The following is a 20570-nucleotide window of genomic DNA, read 5'->3' on the forward strand; positions in this document are numbered from 1 at the left end:
GCCAGGGTTGGGAGGCGGCCTTGCCCCGCCTGGGCCCACAGATGAAGGCCCCCTCCCCACCCTGCCCAGGTCTTCTAGCCCCTGCAGCCTCCGGTACTCTGGTATTCTATGTTCCTTTTCTGCAGGCCAGAGAGGAGACGGGGGAAGTCAGACAAGGAGGAGGCCAAAGCCTCAGCCAGGCAGGTTTGGTGACAGAAGCCCCATGGCGGAATGAGAATGTGAAAGTCCCCCTTCCCCAACAGGAATCTCAAGACACACTCCCCATCGATCCTGGCAAGAAACAGTGGACACTCCAACAGGCCCCTGTGAAAGACCCTGTCCCATGCGAGTCTCAGCAACTAGCCAGCCCACAGGAGTCCACCACTGCCGCTCCCTGCTGCTCCAGCCATGCCGGCCCAGTAGGGCCTGCCCCGGGGCTCAGCAGGTGCCAGGACTGTGCAAGCATGAGGACCCTCAAACAGGGCCTCTCCTTTAGAAGCAAGGCACTCTGGAGGCTGAAGACCTCATATAAAGTGCCCACAGGCCGACCAAAGGCCCAGTGGCTCCGAGAAGGGCCCTCTTTCCAGGAGCAACAAAACGGTAACCCCTGGAGAGACGGGGTCCGGGGCCTGGGATCTCAGCGCGAGTGTGGGCTCCAGGAGACCTCAAGCCAACACCTCCCACCAAGGTTTGGCTTGCTTCTCCCTCAGCCGGAGCCGCTTCAGCTGAGGGAGACCTGGGCCTCCTACCGAAACAACCCTACACCCAGTGGTCCTGCTGGGCAGGGAGGGGGCACCAGCAGCCGTCAGAGCCCTGGGGGTGGGCTGGGGCGGACCCAACTGATGTGGGGATAGCACCAAACCCTGCCTGGGCCCCTCAGATGGCAGCAGCAGGCCCCCCGGCAGGTGACCCAATGCGGCCGGGGCAGCCACTTTCCAGACCTGGGGATGCTGAGGCCATGCTTCTCCAGGCAAGGCAGTGGGGGTTGTTTTTGCTTCCTTTTAATGTAAACAGAGTACACAAACACATGAGAAAGCCCACCATGCCACAGGAGACGACACACAGATTTATACATGGATATCTACAGGCCCTTGCCAACCAGGAGGGAAGATGGAAGCCCCTCCTCCCTCAACCCTTGTCCAAAAGCAAGTGCCGAGGCAGCCGCGGGGTCCTCTGCAACTGCTTCCGGGTGAGACTCAGCAGGAGGCTGGAATGCCATCAGAAACCCCCAGACCACAAGCACGATGCCGACGTCTGGCTGCGGCTCCTGCCCCAATCCTAAGCCCTCCTCCTCAGATGACACACCAAGGATCTGCTGTCTCAGGAGGGCTCGGTGTGACCTTTGAAACTCAGGTGCAGTGAGAGTTCCCAGCCCCCAGCTCTGCCCAGCCTTGGGTGTGAAATGAGCTGCAGCCAATCATGTTCAAAAGAGGATGGCAAGGGGGAGGGAAGGTAGTGAAGGGAGGGTGTTCCACGCAGAGATGCAGCAGGATGCTGGCCATCACTGGGCGAGGCTACCCCAGGTCACCTATAAATAAGCCCAGGGCACCACTGTGAGACAGTGGAGCTGTGCTGCCACCTGGAGGAGGCCGGGGGCACTGCAGCCACACGTGAGGCCACTCCCCCAGGGAACAGGTCATCAGTTTCTCTCAGTCCCCTGCCCAGCAGCCTCACTGCAGCAGCTCTTCCCAGGAAATGGGCTTGGAGAAGACCTCTCTTTCCAGCCAGAGATCATAGTTCATCTGGAAGTCCTCAGGGAGGTCCACTCGCTGGCCCAGGACACTCTGCAGGCAGTTGTCCACTGGCAGGAAGTCGGGGTTGCTGTGGGCCCGGTCGTAGCGCCGGGCGTTGAAGCGTTCGATGTTGGCACGGAGGGCGCACTCCTCTGCCTGGAAGTCCCAGGGCCGGGCATCGAGATCTGGAACAGAACAGGAGGCAGGGTTAGAGCCAGGCCAGGTTCCCTGAGCCCAGGCCAGGACCAGGGACGCGGACTGGCAGCGCAGCATGCCACCAAGCTAGCCTCAGGAAGTGTGACAGGAGCCTCGCACAGGCAGAGGAAGAGGCACACGCCGCAGGCGCCCTGAGGACCCAGCCGGGGAGTGCCAGGGCACGACGCCCTCCACCCAGGGGACGTCCTCCCCGGCTCTCCAGGGTCACAGGCAGCACCCGGAGATGCCCTCGTTTGCTCCTTCTCGCTCAACCCCCCGACAGCTACGCCGTGCCACCGTGGGCCACACAAGCCCCCCGGGCTCTGGGTGTATAGCCAGAGTCAGCCCGGGTGCCACGGCAAGCACATCGCAACAGTGAACGGGGCACGTGGAGGCCAGAAGTGGGCCACGGCATGGCTAAGGTTTGCGCCAGGTACCCCCCAAGTGTGAGGGGGGCAGGGCCGACTCTGGGTAATGAGGTCAGACAGGAAGCTGGGTCGAGTTAGAGAGGAGGCGACGAGGAAGGGGGGGGCCTCATCCACCTTGCTCGAGGCACTGACCCTGATTCTGGTTCTCAGGGGAAGAGGACGCTAGAGGATTTTACTCCGTGAGCTGCCCCACAGGATCTGCCGGTTGAAGAGATCACCAGGGCACAGCTGGAGGGGAAGAAATGGAAGCGTGGGAGCAGGAGCTGCAAGCCTCCCACAGCCAGAGTGGAGGCAGGTGCAGCGGGGCTGGAGTCAGGCGACAAGTTCCAGAAAAGCAGTGACTTGGACGGAGGCACCGAGGGAAGATCACAGGCGCCATGCCTGGGCAACGGCTCAGAGTCCATCCCAGTGCTATGATGGCAGGAAGCCGAGGGTGGGGAGTGAAAGGTGTTCCCAGCCCGGGCAGCCCCGGGCACGGCCTCACCATTGCCCTAGGCCCAGGAAGCCGAGGGCAGGGGATGAAAGGTGTCCCCCAGCCTGGGCAGCCCCGGGTGCGGCCTCACTGTTGCTGTAGAAGGGGGTGAAAGGTGTCCCCCGGCCCAGGCAGCCCCGGGTGCAGCCTCACCGTTGCCGTAGGCCCAGTCGTCGTTCAGCCGGTGGCGCACCTTCTGGTAGATGGCGGACATGGTCTTCATGTTGCTCTTGCGCCACTGCCGCCCCAGGTACTTGGTCTGCACCTTGAGCAGCTTGAGCACGTAGAGCTGCATCATGGCCTGCTTCACCTTCAGGGCCCGCTTCAGGATGGGCGCCGACTTGAACACCACCAGCATCTGCAAAGGGGCACAGGCGAGGGCCGGCTGAGGACCAAGCCAAGCGCGCCAGCAGCCACGGCGGCCACGCCGGGGGGCCGCTCCCCCGCCTTCTCCAGACTGAGGGGCTTCCTGGCACACGAACTTTGAGTGCTGAAAGCAGGACCGTTCCAGACCACCCAGATGGCGGGGCCTCCTGTTAGGGGTTCCTTTGGAATCTAAAGCAAGCTGTGGATTCTTCCCGCAGCAACGCTGCTCTGCACACGCGTGGGTAACTCCAGGCGGCTCAGGGACCGCCCCACCCCAGAGGAACCCACAGACCAGGGCCAAGGAAGACACCAGAGCCCTCCCAGGAGTGCACAGTGTTCCAGTGTTCCAGCACAGGGCTGAGCCTCTCCGGCTTCTAGTCCAACCCAGCCAGGAAGCGGAACCAGCCCTTCAAGGCCACGGCAGTGGCCGCAGCACGGTCAACTGGGAAGGGTCCCGCTCTGGGGCTCCCCGCTTCTGGGGGGAGAAGGGGAAGGCGGGGCCACGGCCCCTTTCTTTGAGCTCCCAGTTTCAGGCCTGCTGACGGCGCCTGACTCACCATCGTCCTTGAGTGCTTCCATTTGGTCAGCTTGTTCAAGATGCGCAGCAGATTGATACAAGAGAAGAGGTTCCTCCAGCAAAACTGGTTATTGTCCCCTGCTTCCTGCAGGGCAAACCCAGCACCAGTCACAACCCTCCTAGCTGCAGGGTGCCCAGCAAGCCGCGCGATCTCAACAGCCGCATCACCACGCCTCCACCGGGGCCCCTGACCCCAGAGCAGCCCGCGGGCACTCCAGGTCAGAAGCTGGCGGGGCCTGGGCCGGGGCTCCCTAGACTTCTCCAACAGGGAACAGGGACCATGAGAACAGAGGCTATGGCACTAGGAGTCCAGTGTGGGGCGAGGGAGGACACTCTACTGGGCGGGCTCTGGGATCCGAAGACCACGCTCCCTAACTTCTACCTGCAAATCTTCCTGCGAGGCGAGATCCACCTGCTCCCCCACCCCCCGCCCTCCCATGCCCTCACAAAGGTTAAGAAGCCAGCCGCACACACATGACCCCTCTGTAAAGACACCCATGCCGAGTGGGGCAGGCTGTCCGCCTGCTCACCCTCCTGCCGAGGGGACAGCTGGGAAGGGGCCGGCCACTCACCAGGCTCTCTGCCGTCAGCTCCGGAAGCTCGTGCACCACGCAGTGAGGGTAATCCAGGACAGAAATGCTGCAGAGGGCAGGAGAAGCGGGTGCCATCATGAGCAAAGGCCGGGTCTGTGGGGCAGCTGCGGCCGAGCTGCTCCTGGCCGTCCTGCTGCGCTTGTCGGAGAAGCAGGCGCCTGCCTGGTCTGCCCTGCGCCGGTTTCCCAGCCGCAAGGAGAGGAAACAGCTGCTCCGAGAAATCCCACGAGGCCCTCTGCGGCCAGACACCAGCTTATAGTGCCCATGGGGTCGAGATCCTCTGGGAGTGTCCCCATGCCAGGGAGGCTGGAGCTGGGTAGGAGACTGCTTAAGGCACTGATGAGGCCCGGTCCTGGCCGGCTGCTCACCCTGTGGCGTCGCAAGCCGGTGAGCAGCCAGGGCAAGCACGGCTGGCTTGGGGAGGAGGGGCACCAGAGTGCTAAGGGGAGTCCTGGGGCCCAGAATGAGGACCCTCCTGCCCCGGCACAGTCACCTGTCACGAGCCTGTCACGCTGGGCCCTCCACAGCCAGGGACCAAGTCTCCTTCATCTCTGTGCCCTGATGCCTGGCGGAATGCCAGCTCAGAGGTGCCAGCAAAGTGGACGCAGTGGGAGAAAGCAGCTGCCAGCCCTGCAGTCTGGCCCAGCCCACCCCAGTCTCCACGCCTACCTGTTCTTGGCGGTGATGTAGGACATGATGTTTTGATTGAAGAACTTCAGAATCAAAGGGATGCAGTTGGCAAACACCAGGTGCTGGGCCATGTATTCAAACTAAAGCCAACAGAAAAAAAGAAGCATGGCCCTCGGGACTGGGATAAAAGGCTTTGGCTAGAGGAGCACATCCTAAAATATTCACGCAGAACTCAAGCAGGGTCAAAGGCAAGCGCCTGTGCTTGCAGGCTGCCCGAGGCCCCCGCCCTGTGGACACGAAGGAAGGCCCTGCAGGTACCTGGTAGACGTGGTTCAACTTAAAGTGCTTGAGCAGCAGCAGCAGCACAGCAGAAATGGCCTTGACGATGACCTCTTTGTGGCGGTTCACGTCCACCCCAAGCTTCATGCTCTGTAACACCGTGGTGCTGGAAACCGTGGCCTGGATGAGCCGCTGGCAGTGCAGCCCCTCCCACCCAGCTCCCAAGAGAGCCTCTCTGGGCAAAGGCTCCGCGACAACCCCAGCCCATGGTGTCGCGGTCAAGTGCAGGGATCCCCCTGCCCACCTCCATGCAGTCTAGCCCAACACAATGTATTCCTTCCCTCTGACGCCCACAAATACATTCTTGGCCTGTTTCTCTGCTTCTCCTCCCAAAAGGAACTTCAGCTTTTCAAGATCTCCCTTGAGTTTCTGCCATTATTTTAACTTGAGTCCCCCCAAGTATGCTCCATGGAATACTAGTACATTTCAAAGTTTCAGGTTACTGGAAAAAAAAGATTTTGAAGTCAGATCAATTTAGCTAGTATCAAGTTACCCAGCTTCTTAACTCAAGACTTCTCACTAGAAATCTTTCTAAGAGAAAACAGTCTTTGCCTCTGGAGCTTGCCCACGGACCATGATGAGGGCCTGACATCCCAGGACCCTCCCTCGGGTGCCAGCCAATCCCCGCCTCCTCCCTCACCTGGCTACCGCTGCCAGGCTCCAGAGCTGCAGCCAGCCAGGGGCTGGGCTCCAGGCCAGGGGCCGCTGGCAGCAGAGGAGGCCAAGGCCTCGTCCTTCTCAAAGCAGAACACAATCTCACTTTGCACTGGCATGTCGAAGAGATGCGCTCAGGGCCCAGGGAGGAAGAAGCCCTCGGGATTCCACAGCCACCCTGAGACACTGGCCAGCGTTCTGCCGGCCACCTCACCAGCTCAGGCTCAGCTGTTGCAGGCAAACTGTCCAGAAGCTGACCCTGTATGCGGCTTTATGGGGCGGGTGTGGCACGTGTCTAATGCCCCCCACTCACTTCACAGAGGAGAGACCATTCCCCCCATCTTAGGGGGTCACCCTGAGGCAGAGTGTACACTAGGATCCATGCCCGGCAGACCAAGCCATGTCCACAGCCAGGGCGACAGCTTGGTTCCTGAGCAGGGACTCCTAACAAAAGGGGGCCACTTGCCCTTCCCCCACCTCCCCCCACCCTGCTCGAGTCCCGGAGCAGCACTCACGGCATCTCCTCGGGGAGCACGTCCGCCAGGATATTGATTGAGTCGGTTTTGGCTTTTGAGGTGGGGGCTGCAGCCAGCAGGATCTTCAGGAGGGCAATCTGGGAAGCGCAGACGGCTCAGCGCCCGCACCACAGGCCACCCGAGCGCTGGTCCTCCTGCGGGCTGTACTCGAGGCCAGTCCCGTGGGGAAGGGGATCCTGCTGCAGGCACCCAGAGGGCCCCCAGATGCAGCACTCACCATGTACTGAGGCAGGCTGGGGAGCAGGCCTTGGTAGAGAGTTTCTGCAGGGACCTGTTCGACTTCCTCTTCTCCCTTGAACACAGTGGGTACAAAGACAAAACCCCAGTCCACACTGCACTCTCCTGGGCCAGCTTCCTCACTGGCTGGAGAAGAAGATGTAGGTGTCAATGTAAAGAACTGAAGACAATGATGGCAACCCCACCTCCACCCCCTCCCCTGAACCGTGCCAGGCCCTCTACTTGGAATAACTCGGTTCCTCCTTACTGCAACTCTTTGAAGGCACCATGTCACTGCTGCTATTCTCATTTCATAAGTGAGAAAACAAAACAGAGATCCAATAAGTTGCCCCCCACTAAGTAGTGGAGCTGGGACTCAGGGTCTGTGCTCTTGACCCCTGCGCTGGCTGTGCCACCTTAGTCTGGGCCCAGCAGAGGGCCTGGGGACAGCTGGGGACGGCTGTGGGCTGACAAAGGCCCCCACTCACCCCTGAGAGAGGAGAACGAAGGTACTCCTCTTCCATCTGCGCCTGGACCTCGGCGATGGACGTGTACTTATGCTGGAGAGAGACGGCAAAGGAGGCGCTGGGGAAGACAGCCCTCGTGCCCTCACCAAGCCCCAACATTTTTCCTTCAAACACAGTCTTCCAGGAGAGGCCAAGTCACCACAAAGACCTCTAAACCCCAAGCATCCTTCTCAGCAGGCACTCCCTACCGCTAATAGCCAGGCTAAGAAGCCCACGGCAGAGAGCAGAAGGCAAACTAAAGGAGGGCCAGGGGCTCTCCCATAGCTTCAGTGATGACAAACGCTACTGAAACCAAAACCAAGGCGTCCAGATTCGAAAACACATCTGGGAACCATGTAAGTGGTTGCACTCCAGGTGTGGCAGGGGAGACACGAGTCCCGGGCAAAGGGCCACGACCTGCAAACCACTCCAGGTCTCTCGACCTGGACTGGAGAGGAGGGGAGGAGGAACAGCAGAGGCTTAGCCCAACCCCTTTCTCCAGAATCCATTTGCTGACAGCCTGTGCTCTTTTCTCCCTCAGCCTCATTCTCCCACGACTCTCTGATCAGTGAACAGGGCCCGGCCGCCCACTCCTCCATATCCACTGCCCGCCGACCTGGACAAGGAACAAGCAGGGCTACGCGCTGGGTCCTCACAACTCCAGCTGCCAGCCGTTAACCTGATCCGTCAGCCCCAACAGAAGCCCAGCTATTCTGCAGTGCACCCTGCCCACAGCCCAGGCTCTAAGATGGGTAACAGTTCTCAAGGGCTACTCCCTACGGGTCAGGCGCACTTTACTCACCCGGACCAGATCTGGCCAAAAGCTCACCCACAGCCGCTTACCTGTTTCAGAGTCTTGATGCTTTCGTGGATCGGCCTGGGCAGCCCCACCACTGTGTTCGTGTCACTGGAGAAGAAAGAAGGCCCCGTCTGAGCCTCGGCATCAAGGCACACAGAAGGGCAGTGAGCGCCACAGGACGCGGGTCACACCCACCTGCCCAGGGTGTAGCCTATGAACTTGCTGCGGCTGGACTCAAGGAACATCTCAATGTCCTTCTCTCTGCCAAAGGAAGAGGGCGAGGTTTTTGGTGTCACAGACAAGAGAAACACAGAACATCCAGCAACTGTGAAACCAGGGAAGCCTCCCGTAATTGTTCTTGCTTTTGGTAAAAGGAAAAAAACTATAACCTTCAGGCTATTTTCATGTTTCTTATAATTTTGTTGGATTAATAGTTTGAATATATATTTTCTGGGGCCAGCGCTGTGGCATAGTGGATAAAGCCGCTGCCTGCAGTGCCGGCATCCCATATGGGCACTGGTTCAAGTCCTGGCTGTTCTACTTATGATCCAGCTCTCTGCTATGGCCTGGGAAAGTTGTGGAAATTGGCCCAAGTCCTTGGGCCCCTGCACCCACGTGGGGGACCTGGAATAAGCTCCTGGCTCCTGGCTTTGGATTGGCACAGCTCTGGCCAATGCAGCCAACTGGGGAGTGAACGAGCAGATGGAAGACCTCTCTCTCTCTGCGTCTCCTCTCTCTGTGTAACCCTTTCAAATAAATAAATAAATCTTAAAAAAAAAAAAGAAAGAAAATATGTTTTCTGTGACTGAAGTAACAAGTTTGTCAACAGACTTTCTTAAATATTTACTGTTTTTAAAAAAGATTTATATTTCTTTGAAATGTAGAGCTACAGAGAGGGAGGGACAGAAGGAGAGATCCTCCATTCACTGGTCTACTACCCAAATGGCTGTGATGGCCAGGGTGGGCCATGCCGAAGTCAGGAGCTAGGAACTCCATCCAAGTCTCCCTCGTGGGTGGCAGCACTCAGGCCATCTCCAGCTGCTTCCATAGGTGCATCAGCAGGGAGCTGGATTGGAAGTGGAGCATCCCAGACTCAAACCGGCGCCCCTAGGAGATGCCAGCACCCCAGACCGCAGCCCAACCCACTGTACCACAGTGCCAACCCTGAGTATTTAACATTTTTCGATAATCAGTGCTACACGCTCCTGATCTTGCACAGGTGTCACGTTTTCCGGTTTTAAGCCATCGGCACACCTGGCAGAAGCTTCTGGATGGCCTCTTTTGCACTCCCTTCACAGGTACTCAGAGCAGAGGCTCTGCCTGGGCCAGGACAGGGGCTCACCTCCCTCCCCTCGCGTGTTCACCTACTTCTCAAGCTACTGCCCACCACCCAGATTCCAGTTTTCTATCTCTAGGTCCTTCCTAGCCATCCATTTTCCCACAGCTACCCTACCTACCTTAGCTATGATCCCTAGGAAAGTCTTCCTTATCCTTCCACTTTTCCATTAAGAGGGCTGGGTGGGGACGGGTTCACGGTAACACCCTGCTTTGCGTTTCCTAACCCCCTTCACTAGTGTGTCGAACCAAGAGCTGACTCAAACTACTGACTCGGGGCCGCACAAGGGCCAGCAAGGCCAGCACAGCTTGGGGTTGCGCACAGGGGCCAGGTGTGAGGGTGTACGGGCTCTGGCTTTAGGACCAGGAGCACTGTGGAGCTCTGACACTCACCTGACCTTGGGGGCCCACGGGAGCCCCTTTGGGCAGGTAAGCCTGTCGGTCTGGGGGTGCTGCAGTGGGGGAGGCATCACCTCATCCCGCTCCAGGGGAAAGGTCTCCCCTTCCAGACTGTTGTCGTCGTCATTTTCCTCCTCGTCTTCCCGGGAGTCGTCGGCCTTGTAGGGGTCCCGCTCGTTGAAGGCATCCAGGTTGTCCTGCTTTATCAGAGCCTACGAACAGAGGCAGACCTGACAGGGGCTGCCCGCTGAGCCAGCGTTGGCAGGTGCGGCTGAGAGGGCAGGAGACTGGAAGGCGTTGGGGAGAGAGCAAGAGCGGTGGAAAGGCTGGGACCAAATGGCGATTTCTCGTCTAACACCTCAACAGTGCTGCAGCCGAGCGCACCCTGTGCAGGGCCCGGGGCCACGGTCAGAGTGCCCCTGCTGAACTGGCATCCTCCACCCGCCCATTGAGGACGCCGGCAGCCCTGCCTCTGTGTGCACCTGCACAGCCCTCTGCCGCCCTCACCTTGTGCTCCCGGCGGCCCCTTTTCTGCTGCTGCTCGATGAGGTCGGAGGCAGACGCTGGCGGCGAGGCGGCCCTCATGTTGCGGATCACCTTGATGCTGTCCTCGGGCAGCGGGGGGAGGCCCAGGAGGGCGCGCTTCTCAGCCTTCATGCTCTGCAGCTCCTCAAAGCCGCCCAGTGTGCACTGCACCAGACAGGGGCGTGCAGCTGGCGTCAGCAGGACCACCGCTGCCCTGGGCACTGCGCCAGGCTCAAAGGCACCCAGTGGAAGGCACTCGGCCTAGTGGTGGGGATGCCGCTTGGGACACATCCCTGCCTCACTGCAGTGCCTGCTTTGAGTCCTAGCTCTGCTCCTAATCCCAGCTCCCTGCTACTGCACACCCTGGGAGGCAGCAGTAACTGAATTAAGTACTTGGGTCCTTGCCACCTATGTGGGAGACTCAGAATGAGTTCCTGGCTCCCAGTTTCTGCCGGGCCCAGCCCTGTGGGGAGTGAACTACCAGACGGGCACTCTCTGTCTGCCTCTCTAGTAAATAAGCCACCGCAACAGCACTACAACCCACACAACCTCTACACACGGAACCACTGCCAGCCCCGAGGGGATTCAGTGACCCTAGTCAGCAAGAGGGGAGAGAGAGGAGAGTAAAATGCAGGCTTGCGATACCCCCTCCAAAAACAAAGGGCAGGCTGCGAGGCTCACACCTCTCAATACTTGTATACGCCAGTCTGTCAGTCAACTGGAAACACGGTGTTGGTTACTCAAATTAAGACTCAACTACGGGCCAGTGTTGTGGCACAGTGGGTTACGCCACTGCCTGTAATGCCAGCAGCCCACACAGGCACCAGTTCAGGTCCTGGGCGCTCCACTTCTGCACCTGGGAAACCAGTGGAGGACGGCCCACGTGCTTGGGCCCCTGCACCCATGCAGGAGACCTGGATGGAGTTTCTCACTTTGGCATGGCCCAGCCTTAGCTGTTGCGGTTATCTGGGGAGTGGAGTAGCAACAGGAAGATCTCTCTCTCTCTGTCTCTCCCTCTCTCTTTGTAACTCTGTGTTTCAAGTAAATAAACCTTTAAATAATAATAAAAGAAAGCTTCACATCAAAACACCTCCCGATGAGGAGACGCCTCGCATGGCACATATGGCTGCTGAGTTCCACCATCTGAGCCATTCGGTTCCACTCTGCCTTTAGTAAGGCCTCGAGGGGAACCCGCAGGACACGTGGCCAAGAGAAACATGAGATGACTGAGGAGGACCCCATCTTACTGAGCCCTGGCCCCAGTCGGCCTGCTCAGAGGGCAGGGGAGCCGCAGTGACAGCCGCAGCCCCAACTCCAGCTCCCCTTTTTCCCCAGGTTGTCCCCCACGGAGGCCTGGCCCAGGTCGGGGACCGACAGTATGCGAAGCCAGCCCACCCCTGGCAGTCAAGCTAGAAAGAGGTTCCCTGCCGGCCCGAGGGTTCTGGAGGCCAGCTCAGGGCTCCCTCTCGCTCCCCACATGTGGCATCGGACAAAGGGCCCCCAATTACCCCAGCTCTAACTCTGCCTCAAGTCACCTGACAAACTGCAGGTTCAGCAGTGGCTTCCTGCGAGGCGGCCTGGGGGGAGAGGCTGCACTATGACTGAGACAACAGCTTCTCCGGGGGTTGGGAGCAATAATCTAGCCTGAAACAGAGACCAAGTCCTCCTGGGCTGCAGGGGCCCAATGCAGCGACTGCTCTGACGTCTCCTTTCAGGCGCTTGCGCAATACTTTTTAACTATAGAGATTATACATTCCCATTCAAGCTTCAAAAGGCTACATAGGGGCAGTCCCCCACCCCCGTCCAACCCCTTACTGCCTGAGTTCCTTGCAACCAGGTGCTCACCAATACGGTCTTCCAGAGCAGCAAAAGAACTTTCTTCATCGGGAAATGAGGGGCGTGGCCACTGCAAAATTTGGTCACCATCCCAAACAGCATGATGGCAAATGGCTCATTGTTGTACAGTGGGGAGCCTAGGGGTGACAAAAAGGGATCAGGACGACCGCAGCAGCTGCAAACCTTCCCAAAGCTTCCCAGACTCAGCTCCAGACCGGGCCCGAAGGAGACCCCGAGGGTCCTACCCAGCTCGGCTCTGAAGGTCTGTCGCACGGCCCTCCACTCAGCCTTGTCGCCCTCGCACTCCTGGTGCACAGTCTCCACGATCAGGTACATGATGTTGAGCAGGACCCTGGGGACGAGAGCCAGTTCATAAAGGAGTAGGCTGGGGAATCTAGGGAGCAGCCCTGGCTTCCTTCATCCCAGCTCACGTGGGATAATACAGGGAACAGAAAGGGGAGAGCTGAGAGGCCCCCGGAGCAAAGGCAGGCTTCACTCTCCCCTCCCGGTATTTCCGTCACCGTTTCCTGCTGTGCTGGCTGGGGGACCAGAGCTTACTCTGTTTTCTCTCTCCAGCGCCGCCTAACAACGTGCTCACTCAAGGCAGGTGCCTATTCAAAGGCTGCTCAATGAGTGACTATGAACAAGAATGGCCAAAAGCACTGACTGCCACAGGCTTCCGGGCAAGAGAAAACAAACCCAGAAACGGGAGTGAGCTCTGAGGGTCAACACAGGACAGTCCCGGGGAGAGCAAGGATAGCGTTTACCGTGACAGGGCGGGAAGCGCGAAGAGAACTCTAACTACATCAGGGACACCAAAAGCACCCCACCCGGACAACCTCCACATTCACAGAGCCAGGCTCCAACCCTCAAGGACGGCAACGCGATCTGCTGTCCGGCAGCCGCTACCAGTCCCTTGCATCCATGACCCATTACGAAGCTGGCAGGCTAAGTCAGGTAGATGGGGCTCCAGCTGGGCCGGCAGCAAAGTGGGAGGCCAAGGCGCAACAAGCTGTGCTTCAGCCAAATACATAACACCCACCAGCAAGTCCTCCGCAGCAGGCCCACACTTCTCTGAGGCTCCAGGAAGCGCCTCGACCCTGGCTTTCCTTTGGGAGTCTCAACCCAGAGCCCCACCAAGGTAGGGTCCTCAGCAAGGCCCACTCATCAGTCACACTGAGCCCATCCGACCTGAGACACCTGCAGGTCTGCATGTGCAGAAGGGACGCATACTCAACGAGGAAACCAAAGGCACCGCCCAGAGCCGGCCCTGCCGGGAGAGCCCAGGCCCGCCCTTGCTCACCTCAGGTCTGTGCTGTCCGCCAGGGAGATGGCGGGCTTCCTCACGGCACTGCTGCACGCGGCGCTGTTGCTGCAAAGGAGACTCGAGAGTCAGCACTTGGCCCGGCCAGGCGGAGTGATGCCCTCAACAAGTCCCACCCAGTGGGGGACCAAAGGGCTGCGACATGTGCTAAGGCGGCACAAGAGGCCACGCGGCACAGTGGGGTCGGTGCTGTGGCATAGCAGGTTAAGCCACCGCCTTCACTGCCGGTATCCCACATGGGCGCCGGTTCATGTCCGGGCTGCTTTGGTTCTGATCCAGCCCCCTGATAATGCGCCTGGGAAAGCAGTGGAAAATGGCCCAGGTGTTCAGGCCCCTCCCCCCATGTGGGACACCTGAGGAAGTTTCTGGCTCCTGGCTTTGGCCTGGCCCAGCCCTGGCCATTGCAGCCATCTGGGGTGTGACCTAGTGGATAGATCTTTGTCTCTCCCTCTCTTTCTCTGTAACTTTGCCTTTCAAATAAATAAATACATCTTAAAACAAACAAACAAACAAACAAACAAAAAGCCCACCAGCTCAGGCCTGGACCAGACTGCAAGGCTTGAATCCTGGCTCCAGCACTTACTAGCTATGTGACCTTGGGCAAGGTACTGAACTGCCCCGTGCCTCAGCTTCCTCTAAATTGGGAGCGAAACAGGACCCAGGACCCATGTCATTAGCATGAATTAGATCTACAGTCTCCTTCAAACAATGCCTGGGACACAGAGGCACTCGGCGAGTGTGCTTAGCGCTTATCCCTGATGACGCTATCCTCACACGAGCACAGCCAACCTGTCTATCAAACAAGGCGCCGGCGGTGACACCTGCCAGACAAGGCTGAGGTTGAGCCCACCACATGTCACACTGGGCTCTGGCCTCCTGCTGAGGGCAAAACTGCAGAGCAAACAAAATGGAGTCAGCAGGAGCAAAAGAGGGCTCAAATGCAGAGCTTCTTTTGAGGGGCACCAGAGGCCTGGCACGGGCACTGCCTGACTTGAAGGCGCTGCTGGCTTTAGGGAGCTGCAGGCATTAGGGTTGGTCCCTAATGGTGGCAGCTTCCAATTATGAAACCCCAGAGGTGAGAACAGAGCCTGGGGGGAAACCCTCAGCCCAAGTGGCCCGTTTAACCCCTTCAAAGCCAGTGTGTTCTACAGACGGTCCTCCGTCCAGCCCTGCCCTCGCCTCCCTACTCAAGCCCCGCAGAAGTGCTCACTCTATTTCCATGTTCAGAAGCTCCACCAAGGCGTTGAACGTGCCCACCTCCAGCAGCAGAAAGATGTTGTAGCGCATCCAGAACTGCACCTCTGCCTCCGAGCTGCACTCGCCAAAGGTGCCTGCCAACACACGGCAATGCTCGCCAAGCCCACCCCCACGTCTGACTGGGCGACGTCACTGGCAGAGGCGCCAGGGGACCCAGGCGAGGCCCACCCAGTACCTTGGGCAACGTAGAGAATTGCTCGAGCCACCTTGAGTCTCTTCTCCCTGGCAGTGACTTCCAAGCCATCCAGGAGCCTCATGGCATGGGTTCGGTGCTGGTTGGTGTCCAGCTCGGTCCACTTTTTGTCTGTCACTGCAGGGCAAGACACCAGTGATACCTGAGCCTAGAAAAATGCTCACAATGGAAGAGACCGCTGTTGATCCACCAAATTCAGGATTGCCACAGGGGTGGAAAGACCGGTGACTCTGTGAAAGGGGCAAGGTCCGACTGCTGCTCTATGAATCGGAACTTCCTGACCCAAACACTACAGTCACACAGATTCTTCCCCAGTGCTCACATTCTGCAAAGCCGCCAGCAAAGGCCCACAAGGCGACTCTACGTGCTGCACCCGGCCTGGAACAACTCGGTCCAACAGGTTTCTCGGGCCATTCCAGGATGACTTAGGTCATCCAGATGACTAAGAGAAACTGGAGCTCTTGCAACGCCGGTGATGAGCCAAGAAATCAGGAAACCACCTCACCATGAGTCCTGAAGTCTTCCTCGAAGCATTTTCTGTTCATCAGGAATTCCGGTCCTTCCGTGTAGCTGTAAAGCTCTGTCAAGAACAGAGTCTCGTCACAGCAGCTCCACACCTGCTTCCCCAGGGGACTCCCAAGTAGCCAGCAAGGTCAGGTGTGTGCTTCCGGGACCAACTCTGCCCCTGCACCCGTCGACTCCTGGCCTATGCTAATCACTCGGGGTGGGGGTGTCTTAGGGCGCTCGGGTATGTAATGCAGAGAATGCTGACTCCCCCTGCAGCTGAAATCCAGGACACCGGAGAAGCATAAATACAGGCACTTCCATCTGATACGCACCGATCCACCATGCCACGCCACGCCACGCCATGCCATGCCAGAGGTGAGCGCCACCTTGAAACTGTCTCCCCAGTGCTACCTGCCAACTGACCCGGGAGTATGGAGGCTGGAGAAGCAGCTCACATTGGACTTAGGTCACACAGGAGTGGCTGTGGCAATGGCAGATCTGCACACATGCAGGCGTGTTTGCTGGTATCTCCCATGACACACTACTGTATGGGAGGCGACTGCTGGGGGACAGTGTATGGCCAAGGAACATTACCATGTCACCCTGGGACTAGGCCCTAGCCAACTGAGCTGAATACAGAGATGTTTCAGAAAAGTAAAGAACAGGGCTGGCGTTGAGGCCTAGCAGGTTAAGCCATTGCCTACAACGCTGGCATCCCATACGAGTGACAGTTTGTGTCTCAGCTGCTCCATTTCTGATCCAGCTCCCTGCTAATGTGCCTGGGAGAGCAGCAGAGGATGGCCCAAGTGCTTGGGCCCCGGCACTCACGTGGGAGACCTGGATGAAGTTCCAGGCTCTTGGCTTTGGCCTGGCCTAGCCCTTGCCATTGTGGCCATTTGGGGAGTGAACCAGCAGATCAAAGACCTCTCTTTTTCTGTCTTTCCCTCTCTCTCTGTAATTTTGCCTTTCAAATAAATTAATACATCTAAAAAAAGGAAGGAAGAGAGAAAAAACAAATGAAAGAGAGAAAGAGAACAAACAAAAGAACGATCGAACCCAGTTTCAAGGTACACAAAACTTAAACAAAATAACATACTATTCACATATATGTATGCATACATATGTGTGTGTGTGTATCACTGATACAACTAAGGAAAAAATGATTCCAAAATGATACACATTGTAAATCTCCGTAAAGACCAATATGGAGAAAACTGCCCCCAGATGACAAAAGGACTGTGCTTTACCCGACAGCTCTGCGGCCCACTTGTCTGTGTCAGCATATTCAAACTCAAGGTCTGGTGACTCGGAGTAGCCCTGTTGACAAAAGGAGACAGCGTTACGCGTACTTTACAAAGCAGGAAACAGAAATGCACCCAGAGCCACCACTGTTCCCAGGAAACCACTGCCTCCCCTTTGCTTGCTGTTCGATCACCATATTTCGTCTCCTGGGCTAGCCCCGCGCTCCTCCCCACCAAGCCGTCTCAGAGCACCTTATCCTGTCCCTCCAGAGCGCCTGTAACTACTGCATGTGGGGTCCAGTTTCCACCTCGCCACGAGACTGCAAGGCCCTTGAAAGCAGGAAGTCAGTCCACGTTGATCAGCAGCGATTTCACAATGCCCAGCACAGTCCTCCACTGCTTTATATTCAAATCCCTCTCAAATGAACGAACACAAAGCTTCCAAGTACGTTGTGCCCTGAAGCCACTATTCCACAAAGTGCTAGGATTCCAGAATCTAGGCAGCTAGTGGGCTATCAACCCAGCATTCAAACTCTTAGTCTCTCGCCCTTGTCTCAAACTGCAGTGAGAACTGACAGAGAAGGCAGCAAACAGATGGGCCCGCCTCCCACACACAGGAGAATGCGACAGACCCTTTTCACTGCTGGGCACAGGTGATTACCCAGAACACACCGTCCTGTAGGCCTCGCGATAGCAGAGTGGTGAAGAGAGCGGTTCCCACCCTCAGTCTTAGGTAACATCTACAACAAGAGCTCTGCCCCTTATTCCGAGACAACACACGACCCCTCTCCCAAGTCACTGAGCTTCGCACTTTCCTTTTTAGAAGATTTACTTTACTTAGTCATTTGAAAGTCAGAGTTACAGAGAGAGAGAGAGAGACAGAGAACGAGAACTTTCACCCACTGCTTCACTCCCCAAATGACCACAACAGGCAGGGCTGGGCCAGGCGAAAGTCAGGCACTTCATCTGGGTCTCCCACACGGGTGCAGGACCCCAAACGCTTGGGCCATCTTCCGCTGCTTTCCCAGGCCATAGCAGAGAGCTGGGTCAGAAGTGGAGCAGCTGGGACTTGAACCAGTGCCCATATGGGATGTGGGCCTCGCAGGCAATGGCTTAACCCACCACGCCACAGTGCCAGCCCCAGTTTCTTCCTTTTTGGAATGGGGATGAGGAAAGTCTACCCTGCAGGTTTTTAAGAACCGATCAGGATTATGTAGCACAGAGCGCTCTCGGCAGAGATCAGCCTCCCTATCTCCCAGGCATAGATCCAGCTCCCAGCTACTGCCTTCCGCCTGACTCAGCCTCTGCACCTTAAGGAGACACCTGCAGACAGTCTCCTGGCCTCCCGTGGGTTCAGTCTCGGTGGAAATGAAAAGGTAGTAAGAGACGTGAAAATGCACCCAACGGTATTCAACTGGTCATGGCTACTCAGGAAAATGTAAAGCCATTTTCAAAAATAACCCCTCTCAGGATGAAGGTGGGCTTACGCCCCTCACTCTCACAACCTCCCCGTGCTTGAAAAAGTACTGAGTCGTCCTCCTGGATGTCCCACCACCCACGGGTCCCACAAACGTCGGTTTCCTTTGCTTTTCCAAAGAATTCACTTCCAGCTCCAACTCTGAGCTTGCCAGTGTTTTACACCAGAGGTCTGGGGTTGCAACAAAAGCACAGAAGACGGAGAGGAGCTGATCCTGCACGTCCAAAGCCAGTATCCCGGCTCTGCGGCGGGGAAGAGTGGGGACACTGCGCCTGGACAGCGATGGCTCCCTCTCACTCATCAGCGCCAGTCGGCGGAGCGGCCCGGGATTGCGTCAGGTGAAGGAGACTGCATAGTAAGAGCTCTGGCACGCGCTGATTACGATGCCCTACAACGCTGCGACGTGCGTCTTCATTCATGAATCTGCGCAGGGAAGCGGTAGGAGCAACGCCTTCTCTCGGGGCGAGGTGAGCAGTCAGCTGCTCCCCAGCCGGCGCCCCTGGAACTCGAGCGAAGCCTGGGTCCCCGGCACGAGTGCGTCTAATCCTTTAAGGGCCCCCAGCATCGGGCGCTCTGGGCACACCAAGCACTGCCAACCCATGGCCGGAGCCTGCACCAGAGGCAACGCCCCCTGCTCTCGAAAGCTCCGGCCTCGCTGTACTATGAGTGGTCATTAGCTCCATCCGCCTTCCAGGCGCCTTGTGTCTAAACCCTCGCCAGCCGCCTCCCTGCCCGCCCGCGCCGTCCGGTCGGCGCCCTCCACCGAGAGGATAAGAGACTGGGGGCGCCCGCTTTTCATCGGCGGCCGCGGCGGGGGCGGCTTGTCCGCGGGAGCCAGCGGGTGGATGCCGGCTCCGGGAGCCTGTCTCGGGCGGCGCTGCCAGCCTCACGCCCCCGGCCCGGGGAACTGCCACACCAGCCTCGCTGCCTGCTCCTTCGGCTGTAAAGTGACAGCTCCCCGGTCCCGCCCCGCCGAACCCCCCGGGAAGCCCAGCTCGGCCGCGAGCGCGAGCCCGGGCCCCCAGCCGCCGCCCGCCGGGTCCTAGCCTCGCCCCCAGAAGCTCCTGACCTCCGAGTCTTTGCGCTGGTTGCGGTTGAACTCGCGGGTTTTGCCTCCGGGCAAGAGGCCTCCGCCCGCTCGCGGTGCTCCAGGGGGAGGCTGCGCAGCCGCGGGCGGTGGAGGTGGCGGCGGCTGAGGCTGTTTGTTATTCACAATCAGAGGGCCTGGACCACCGGCTGCCGGCTCCATCTTGGCTGTTCCACACCCCCGGCTCAATTCACGAACAGTCCCCGGGATGCAAATCTCGCGTGACTTCCTCCAGGAACGCTCTCTCTGTTCGCCATATTGAGTGTGGCGGCAAGTGCGGGAAGCCATCTTGGCTGCCCGACATCTCGCGATATTTCTCCTGGCTGAAATACTGGTTTTCTTGGTCTTTTCAGTTTCTGCTCTTTCTCTCCAGTTCTACTCAGATGTCGTTCTGTGTGTGAGGCCTGCTCTATCTCGTTCAGTCTGTTTAGCGGCCCCCCTCTTTCCTCTAAAATCGATTTACACTTAGCAATGTCATAGCAGTGTTCAAAACTTAGGGATACCGTAGGGAACAAGATGGATAAGACCTTTTCATGGAGTTTGCACTCATTTGGGGTAGCCATGCACGACTAAATCAATCACAGTGTGGCACGTGCACTCATTGTCTGCTATGCTTAAGCAGTGAGATAGCACAGAGAAAACTCCCAGTCCATAAATGCCTAGTGGGCCAAACAATGAACAAAAAAGGGTGATATTAGAGAAATAAGGCTGTGAGGTATTCGAGGAAAAGGTATTCATGACACTTGTTAAAGATATCAGGGCAGAGCCGGCGCCGTGGCTCAATAGGCTAATCCTCCACCTTGCGGCGCCGGCACACCGGGTTCTAGTCCCGGTCAGGGCACCGGATTCTGTCCCGGTTGCCCCTCTTCCAGGCCAGCTCTCTGCTATGGCCAGGTAGTGCAGTGGAGGATGGCCCAGGTGCTTGGGCCCTGCACCCCATGGGAGACCAGGAAAAGCACCTGGCTCCTGGCTCCTGCCATCGGATCAGCGTGGTGCGCCGGCCGCAGTGCGCCGGCCGCGGCAGCCAGTGGAGGGTGAACCAACGGCAAAGGAAGACCTTTCTCTCTGTCTCTCTCTCTCACTGTCCACTCTGCCTGTCAAAAAAAAAAACAAAAAAACATTTAAAGATATCAGGGCAGAATTTGTTCAACAGGGCACAAGTATAGGGGCCACTGCAACTTTGGCTTGCCTTAAGGGAGAGATTGAACCTAACTTTGCCTCCAAAAAGGACAAGTGAGGATCCGTGGACCAAAAACTACTAGGAGGAAGCATCAAGGGTAAGGTTTCTGACTAAGCTGACTTGACAGGATTACTGCTGGGGGCAGCCAGAGTACTGAGACATCAAGAGTGGTCCCACATCAAGGGT

The 20570-nt window shown here is 57.9% G+C and overlaps 1 protein-coding gene across 3 annotated transcripts; it reads right to left on the reverse strand.

The window, feature by feature from the left end:
- Positions 1-964: 964 nt before the first annotated feature.
- On the reverse strand, positions 965-19478 carry STRIP1 (striatin interacting protein 1). 3 transcript variants are annotated; one of them, XR_016237121.1, is made up of 21 exons: positions 19187-19478; positions 16647-16716; positions 15398-15472; positions 14875-15009; positions 14653-14773; positions 13422-13490; positions 12364-12470; positions 12128-12255; positions 10265-10447; positions 9752-9969; positions 8219-8284; positions 8068-8131; positions 7207-7278; positions 6720-6794; positions 6482-6579; positions 5292-5754; positions 5013-5113; positions 4323-4389; positions 3731-3835; positions 2961-3165; positions 965-1897 (listed from the first exon to the last, which is right to left on the reverse strand). XR_016237121.1 is itself a non-coding variant. In XM_002715791.5 (21 exons), exons 1-21 carry the CDS (start codon positions 19364-19366, stop codon positions 1650-1652), a joined length of 2514 nt encoding a protein of 837 aa, XP_002715837.3. In that variant the 5' UTR covers positions 19367-19474; the 3' UTR covers positions 965-1649. The 3 variants fall into 3 exon arrangements, 2 of the variants coding, with proteins under 2 accessions (XP_002715837.3, XP_089193130.1); XM_002715791.5 differs by having other exon boundaries at positions 5292-5418; positions 19187-19474; XM_089337004.1 differs by having other exon boundaries at positions 5292-5418; positions 9832-9969; positions 19187-19396.
- Between the last annotated feature and the right edge of the window lie 1092 nt (positions 19479-20570).

The sequence above is a fragment of the Oryctolagus cuniculus genome, chromosome 7 (assembly GCF_051225735.1).
Source record: "Oryctolagus cuniculus isolate XC-2025 breed Fujian yellow rabbit chromosome 7, ASM5122573v1, whole genome shotgun sequence".
Lineage (NCBI taxonomy): Eukaryota > Metazoa > Chordata > Mammalia > Lagomorpha > Leporidae > Oryctolagus > Oryctolagus cuniculus.

Excerpts from the sequence above, each read along its gene's own strand:
- STRIP1 (XM_002715791.5), bottom strand. The coding sequence starts at position 19,366 with ATGGAGCCGGCAGCCGGTGGTCCAGGCCCTCTGATTGTGAATAACAAA. Across the intron at positions 13,491-14,652 it reads CTTCTGAACATGGAAATAGA|CAACAGCGCCGCGTGCAGCA; the intron begins GTGAGCACTTCT and ends TCTCCTTTGCAG. Across the intron at positions 6,795-7,206 it reads TTCGTTCTCCTCTCTCAGGG|GGAGAAGAGGAAGTCGAACA; the intron begins GTGAGTGGGGGC and ends ACTGTGTTCAAG.